Source organism: Macrosteles quadrilineatus, unplaced genomic scaffold (genome assembly GCF_028750875.1).
Source record: "Macrosteles quadrilineatus isolate MER2022 unplaced genomic scaffold, UCM_ALF_1.0 Scaffold_8__2_contigs__length_117827958, whole genome shotgun sequence".
Classification (NCBI taxonomy): domain Eukaryota; kingdom Metazoa; phylum Arthropoda; class Insecta; order Hemiptera; family Cicadellidae; genus Macrosteles; species Macrosteles quadrilineatus.
This window is the reverse complement of record NW_026542601.1, coordinates 99791524-99800204: the sequence shown is the minus strand read 5'-3', so window position 1 is coordinate 99800204 and position 8681 is coordinate 99791524. Positions and strand designations below refer to the sequence as shown.

The 8681-nt window shown below is 36.8% G+C and overlaps 1 protein-coding gene across 1 annotated transcript in view; it reads right to left on the bottom strand.

Moving 5' to 3' along the window:
- Positions 1-4014: 4014 nt before the first annotated feature.
- LOC129000603 (homeobox protein aristaless-like) overlaps positions 4015-8681 on the bottom strand; it is a 126337-nt gene continuing 121670 nt past the window's right edge. The window contains exons 4-5 of the mRNA XM_054427565.1: positions 5690-5974; positions 4015-5163 (exon numbers count right to left, since the gene is read on the bottom strand). Of these exons, the coding sequence (XP_054283540.1) occupies positions 4918-5163; positions 5690-5974 (531 nt within the window). The 3' untranslated portion in view covers positions 4015-4917. The remainder of the gene's footprint in view (positions 5164-5689; positions 5975-8681) is intronic.

Sequence of the window (8681 nt, the reverse complement as noted above, 5' to 3'; positions counted from 1 at the left end):
TTTTATATTCCTGCTACATGTGACCAGTTCTTTTTTTCAAATGAATGTTATTTGAACCAAACAGCTGTTTCAAAACAAACTGTTATTGTTTTTACGTTTCTTTGTTTCCACTTATTTATTTAGCAATTGATGCAGTGAAATTGATATAAAGGATATGTGTGACGATTAGTTTTGATGTTAGGACACCAAAGTTAAATTATGTATACAATGAATTTTATTGGATATTATCGCGTTATTTTAGATCGTTTCTATTCAGACCTACTGGAAATCGTGTATAGTAGTTGTATTGTGGTGATAATAATTATGGAAGAGGCAGGTATGCTATGGAAGGTGGTATCGTTGACTATTACTCTCTCTAATGTAGGCTACTTATTATCAGAGTGCGTCTGTGAGAATCGGCTGCAAATCTCACTTCAAAACTTTTCACATCGTAAAAATTGCAGAATTGCTGTTTTATTGTAAAATTATCGGATTTAAAATGCATGTCGTATAAACCCCTATGATGTGGCATATGATGGAATAAAAAACATATTTGCTCACACAACATTTGTTTACATGAGGATTTGTCACATTAAAACTGCAAGAAACTTTGTCTATATATGTGTAAACTACCTGATCTGAATTGTACACGGTTTTAACTGACTACCTACTGAATTCCCGTACGTAGGACGGGCTAACACCTCGTAAACAATTGACACACTTTTTACTGTACTTCCCTAAAAATTGTGTATTTTTGATTTTACAAAACCATCTGATAAAGTGATAAACACATTATTTGATTTTGTTGTTATTGTTCCTGATGGCTAAGCCAAAATATAGAATATGTTATGTTAAAATGTAAATGTGGCAATAGTTGATTTATTATTCACGGTTATAAAGTATGAAATTGTGGTATTTTATGATATGACCAATACTGCATACTATACAGTAAACCAATACTATATTTTACCATTAAACACAGGGAAATGAAAAAGACAAGGTAAACAGTTAACTCTTACTTTAATTTTTATAAAATCAATACAAAACGAAAACTAAAGCTATACATTCGCCATCATCACAGCAATGGACGGATAGTTTCATATACATTGGCCTTAACTAGGTTAGAATGTAGAGGGTAAATGCAATTCGAACAACAAACATACATTATCACAAACAAGCAAAATAGCTATGTAAATTACATTTAATAGATAAAACTTTATAAATCTTTTCGATTAGGCTTTAAGGTTGCGCCAAACAGTTTATTGGTTATTGAACCAAACACCAAACCAATAAATAAACAAATGTAGCAATAATTAAATTCCAACGTGCTAGTTTTTACTAAGATACTACTGAAATTAAGTGTTGGCCTATAAACACTGAAACCCTCAATGCATACAAAAATTGAAAAATGAATAATATTGACATCATATAAAAGAAAAATGCATAAAATTGAATTTAATAAAGATAATACAATGTGCTTTTAACAAATAGAGATTTCATATACACTTTCCATTACTGTATTAAATAGAATATTATAAACATTTCTTTCAACATATAACAAAAATTACTAAATTAGTAAATTAAAAACACATTATTGCACAGTTCAAACTAATCTATGGTGTACAAATAGTTTTGCCACTGAATGCATATTTGTTGTGAATATTAGTGAATTCGCTGATGAATATAGTATTCATTGAACTATTGTAACTCAATAAACTTTAGGAGTTGTGTGCTTAATATTGTTTATTGTTTACGGTACAGCTGTATTTAACAGACTTTTGCGTTTGCCAGAAAACATCAAAACTAAAACTTTTTAGTGATTTTTACAATAAAGAAACACAATAGAAAGTTACAACCAGATCATCTTAATGATATAATTTATTATGAAGCAGAAAATTTTGTAATTTACATTGTTTGCAAATATAAAACGCTGAGTTAACTGTTACAATCACAGAATAATTTTGCATCTCTAAAAACCTGCATATTTTTAGACGTCCGTATATTCTTATTAAAAACTATAATAAATTGTAATTTATTTTCGTTGCTAATTAATTCCGCAACTTCACAATAATTGAACAATTTATCAACCCGATACTGTAGTTCAAACTATTTCTTTATTACGTTAATTAAAACTAAATGATTTAAAGTCTTTTCTCCGTTAATCCTTACATTAAAAATTGTTTCTGCCGTTTTAGTGCGCCTTGATAACCAGTGGCTTGACAAGCACTCATGTTGGTCACGGTAGATCCAAAATCGCTTGACCGACCAAGCCAAATTCAGCCTTATCATTAACACGCAGCTGGTACTCTGAAACCGTTCAATGGACGTATAATTTGGCGTATTTTATGCCGCGTAATCGTGGTTATGTCTTCATTACGATGGTACGAGAGAAGATCGGCAAAACGACGTTTCAATCTGCGTTTTTATGACGGAAAAACGTCATCATTATAGTTTTTATGGCACGGAGACAACTTTACGGTGCGTTCATTAACTTTTATTTACCAGTGTATAATTATTGTGTGCAGGAATCTTATTATTTCTAAGTGATTACTTAGCATAAACGCCCATAAAAAAGCTTTCAAACGGTAGATAGACGGGGTTACATGGAGACGGGCTTTCTAATGGTAGGATTTAATGTGAGTTAAGGCCCGTTGTCCAAGAACGCGTCTGTTGCGTCTGACGCTGAGTAATAGACGCTAGCGATGGACGCTCAGTGACTGCTAAGCATTGATTTCAATGGACCCGTTGTCCAAGGGAGCGTCTCTAGCGTCTGACGCTTGAGACGCTGAGCGTCTGACGCGGGGCACTGCTCCGGGAGCAGACGGGATCGCTGACGGCCAGCGTCTATTGCGTCTATTACATTGTTGTTTCTGTGTTCTCCCATATACTCTATACTATACTGTATCTTAATGTAATGGCTATAGTCAAATAAGTATAGGATATGACCTTAAAAAATTGCAAGAAAATGTTTTAGGGTTTTATTTTGTTGTGTTGGGTCTGCTGAGTGACATACTAAAGGTTGCCAAAAATCTGTCCATGGGAAACCCCCTAAAATCATTATAAAAAATTGTGGCTTTTCCCAACATTGGGAAAATAATAAAAATGATTCCACATGCATTTTTATGCACATTTTAGAGATATTGACTTAAGACCACCACCAGTATTTATTGGGTGGTTAGTAGTACTTCATTTCGATAGGAAACACGTTTATGGCCGCCATCTTGGATCCGCCATATTGGAAATACATATGGTTATTATGTAATGATAAGTGTTGTGACACATCATTTACAAAACTAGATTTTCGTGCTAATTTCAATGAGGAAATCCGTTTTTATTTTTTTTTGTTTTAAAGATATTCAAACGAAAACTCTCCCTCATAGATTTGTTATAGACGTTTCGTACTTTTATCATTTTTTAACATTTTTTACATATCACCAGTTCTTATTAACGCTTGCAGTTCGTTTCAACCTTATAATATTCAGTAATGTAAGGGCTTCCATTTGAGCTATTGATCATTAAAACCAGACGAGTTAGAGACCCGATACGAAAAAAAACACAAAATTAAATCTAACTTTTTTAGAAATTTGTTTTTATTAAAATATTTATATGTCGGGTTCTTAATACGGCCCAAGGTCTCTCTGGTCTTAAATTACTCAGTTTGGCTTTAAGTTAATTAATCACTAAATAAAATCCAACAAATTTAAAATGAGTCATAGACCTTAATTTAACATGAGAGCAAAATAAATTTTAACACAGTCAGCAACCAACTGTTGAACTGAATAGACGCGTTCTTGGACAACGGGCCTTAAGCGATCGACGCCCAGCGATCATCGCTCGGCGATCATCGCTCTGCGTCAGACGCAACAGACGCGTTCTTGGACAACGGGCCTTTACGGTGACCGAATATTTGAAACATCGGATTTGGCTCGTTCTTGTTTTAAACTATACAAATTTAGGATGTTTAAAACAGAATGGTTCTCGCACGTTAAGTTCAATTACAAATGCAACTTCACAAGAATTGTAAACGTAATCTTTGACATTCAATTGTTATATGAATACTTTTTAAGATTTTTTAAACCAAGATTTACAACACCTTTTTTTCACTTCTTGAACTCGCGAAGCCTAGTATCGTATAAGCCACAAAAATATGCATTCACCAACACCTATACTACTTACAGTGATGCTTACCGGGACGGATATCAAATAGATTAACACTTAACAATAAATAGCTTTACAAACTTAGTTTTATACAAGTCCATCTAACTTTTTGGTGGTTCTGGGCTTCGATTCGCCCAGCATACCGCTTATGTACAGTGTGTCTGCGAGTCTGAATACAAATTTTCATATTAGGGATCATAATTTAAATAAGGATTTTTTTAAAGTTTTTATCTAAACTTACACCAACAAAAACTCATCATGCCTTGGACTTCAACTCAAACACAATCCTCCATTTGCAAAGATAGTTTAAAAACTGTATAAGCCCAGAAGTTTAAGTTCTGGACCAACCGAAACTCTAGACATAGTTCAATAGTAAGCAGTAAAATAGTTTAAGAATTTTAACAAAAACTTTCATTTTTAAATTAACAATTTGTTTAAGAGACTTTAAAGTTCCTATGTGAAGAATACGAAAGTTATAAAACACTCCTGATTTTTAAGCAAGAATTGTTGGTTGTTTGCTAGATTTTGCATAACAGTTAAATCACTCTTCGTCATGATTTTAGAACTTTTGGGGGTTGAGGATTTGATAAGGGAGTATGTTAAATCTATGAGTTGATGTTTAAATTTTAACCGAACTGGCAACAAGGTAAGTTTACTCTCGATCTACACCATCCAGTTTTTTCGTGATATGTAATTTTTAAAGTTTCTATTGCGGTTTCTGGATTGTGATATTTTCATCAGACACATTGCACAAGCACCAGTGGTCGCCGACTACACGGATTAACTAACTTCTCCGTTCTTCCTCAGCATCTCCAGCCGCAGCTCGTGTTCCCTCGCCTTGAGCCGGAGGGCGGCGATGCTGGAGGACCTCCTGTCTATGTCCGGAGGGGAAGATGGTGCCGGAGGGGTCGTGGCCAGGGTGGGGGGCAGAGCCACCGCTGGAGGTAGCTCCTCAGGCTCCGGAGGGCTGGCGGAGGGTAGCGGCAGCTTGGGTCTCTGGGCTGCCGAGATGTTGGCCAACAGACTCTGGAATCAGGGAAACTGTTTTTGTATTCCTTGTTATCTAATGTTTCTATTACATAGTGTATATTTACGTAGTCTTCGTGATAAGACGACGTATCTGGTAAATCAGTACAATGAAATTCATAGTCTGTAGGTACTATGAAAAAAAAACTGTTGTTTGCGAAGCAAATATATGTGGTAACATCCTTTGAATCTGATTATTAAAACGTAAATTTACTTGTAGGGGTATAATTAAATGGATGGCAATCCGGCCTGATACAAACATGATAAGGGGATTTTCTTCTTGTTTTAGAGGGATGTATTTAACCCACAAATTGGTTTTTTGAGTCTTAAAACTAATTAAAATATGTTTACCACTATTATACGTTTCATCCAATGGAAACCCCATGTACATTTGGTATGTTTCTTGTGTGGAGGTACAAAACGGAGTCTTCTAACAAGAGGGATTTTCAAGATCTAACACATGTTCCTTAAGCTGCCATTTGACGACCACACTAACTTCTCTCAAATGTACAGAGCCAGTACTAACCTGGAACGACGTGGCCGGGGAGTACGCCGCGAGGTGCCCGAGGAAGGGCGGAGGCCGGGGGAACTGCGGATGATGTCCTAGGAACACCGGCCCAGGCGGCAACGTCGGGTACCGGAAGGCGTCGAAGGGTTTCCTCAGGCCGAACCCCAGGTGGGTGAAGGGGTTGGGCAGCGAGGGTGCGATGGCTGGCGCCGGGGCGGAACCTAGGTAGGGGTTGTAGGGATGACCTTGAGGTCCGACCTTCTCTTGCTTCCTCCACTTCGCTCTCCTGTTCTGGAACCATACCTGGAACAAGAAAGTTTTGTTAGGTACAAATAGGGAAGACTCCTTTTTCAGACAAAACTCTTTCCAATAATAGTTAACGAATAATTAAATTAGTAGAATTGTTTCGTCGACATTGCACCCTGCAACATTTAATCTAATAATCAAATAACTCATCTGGTAATAGAATTATGTATACAAAAACCCGGTGGAGTTCAAAGAACTGAAAAGTGTAGATTGTATGTAGGCCTAAGTGCTCGTTAAGAAATATTTATGTTAAACTCAGCCAGCACCTATCAATGGTGCTCTGATGCTCGATTCTGTACTACAACAATTAACTTAGTCCAACAATAGCAGAGACAAAGATAAACTCAATTAATTGTGAGCCATTCAGAATTTAAAATCTATATTCTGTTTAATTTATCTTTCATGCTTTTTTCTTTGATGCAATATATCACAGCTACAGACTTGTGAAGAAAGAACACCTTTAAGTAGTTAAATGGTAATTCTTTTTTCGGTTGTATTTTGTATCAATAGGTGCCATATTTAATACGAGGTAATTGTCTACAACACTCAACCACTTTAAAATGTGTCAACACTAAACATTACAATCACGAAGGGTACAATCTACAATATTTATTTGACCTACATAATTCACAGTTGAAACCCAATCAATATCTCTGTTAACGGTCCCCGTCACTGTGTCGTGTTAATGTTATTGTACAACACGGTGTTATTGTTATTGTTCTCGGACCCCACCCGGCGCGGTAACAGGTACATTTGCAGCCTTGTGTTTTTCTATTAAGAGTCCAGTCATTAATACGACTCAGCGGGAACCCTGGGTCGAGATGATTGAGCCGACCTACCAGTCACGATACCAGCGGCCTTGTAGTGTTCTCTCCGACACTACGACGGCCTAGCTCCGACAACATGTGTCCAAAGTAGCGTCTTGTAGTGGTCTCTCCGACACTACGACGGCATAGCTCCGACAGCATGTGTCTAAGTAGCACCGTTCGATGGACAAATTATAAATCCACACTTTGACACAGTATTGGCATAGCTCCGACAACATGTGTCCAAGTAGTGCCGTTCGGTGGACAAATTATAAATCCACACTTTGACACAGTATTGGCATAGCTCCGACAACATGTGTCCAAGTAGTGCCGTTCGGTGGACAAATTATAAATCCACACTTTGACACAGTATTGGCATAGCTCCGACAACATGTGTCCAAGTAGTGCCGTTCGGTGGACGAATGATAAATCCACATTTTGACACTGCAAAGGCGTATTCTGACAACATGTGTCCAATTAGCGGGTAGTGCTGTTCAAGGGAACAATGAAAAATCTATATTTCGACTCGAAAACATAATAACTCCTACAGCATTTTTGTTGATATTGTACACGAAGGTCGGTTTAGTTTGACAAAAATCCAAATAATGCTACATTTAAGGTAGGTAATACGAAATATATCACTGTGCAGGAAAACATCTGTCATATCTCTGAGTGCACTATTCACAGAGATATTTTATTTGATCTCTACAACTATTTCTCATACCTCTGCTACACATAATAGATCCGTTTAACCAACCGTTCACAGTTCAGCGTTCAATGTTCACCGTCCTGTTTACCGTTCACTGTTCACTGTTCACTGATCACTGTTCACCGTTCTGTTTACCGTTTACAGTTCACTATTCACTGTTCACCGTTCTGTTTACCGTTCACAGTTCACTGTTCACTGTTCACCGTTCTGTTCACCGTTCACCGTTCAATGTTCACCGTTCTGTTTACCGTTCACTGTTCACCGTTCACCATTCACGGTTCACCGTTCTGTTCACCGTTCACCGTAGTAAATCGTGTGGGTGTTTCACTCACATTTAAACTTTTATTGCCAATGAAAATTGCACATAAATTGCATCCGTTTATGTATTGTAGCTCGCTGCAAGGAACGGTCGTACGTCAAGTTTACTGCTTCGTGGGTAGTTGTTTATTGAATATGTTATCAAACATGCTTAAAACGGGTGAAATGACAACTGCGCCCAGAACTAACATTGAGTGTCCTTGACGATTAAATATTGCACTTAAGCTATGAAACATACGTAAGTTTCCCTCTGTAATGGGCTGGGACTTATTTTTATCTTCAACTACAAGTACTTTTATGTATTACGAAAAGTGCACTCTAACGTCGGTACAAGTTTTATAGGAAATGAATACGCACAACTAGTTAGGTATTCATCGTTTGCAGACCAGGCGATTCTCCAGGAAAGCTGACAGAGCAGAAGGCATCGACTACATAGTCGATAGCACTTCACACTCACAGAACATCTTACAAACTTGAACTCAAGCACCAAGGATGATGGCACTAAAAGGATATCGGGCGTTTAGAATTACCACGATAACCCCTTCAACAAATTTCTAACATGCTAAATTGTCCATAACATAAGAAACAATATGTTTGAACCAAGCATTACTTTAAGGTATATCGGTAACTATTTAGTGAGATTATATAAAAAAATATAGGTATTCACCGGTTAAAAGTCTTTAATCTTCATTGAACTAACCTCAAATACTGTCAATAATTCATCACAACACAATGAATAATATACAAACAGTAACCTATAAATTGTAAACCTTTTATAAACATCCATCTCAAATTTAACCTCCTTGAAATCGACGCACGCTTTTACAATGACAATAACAATATTGTAAAACAGCCGCCATAAAGCCCACCC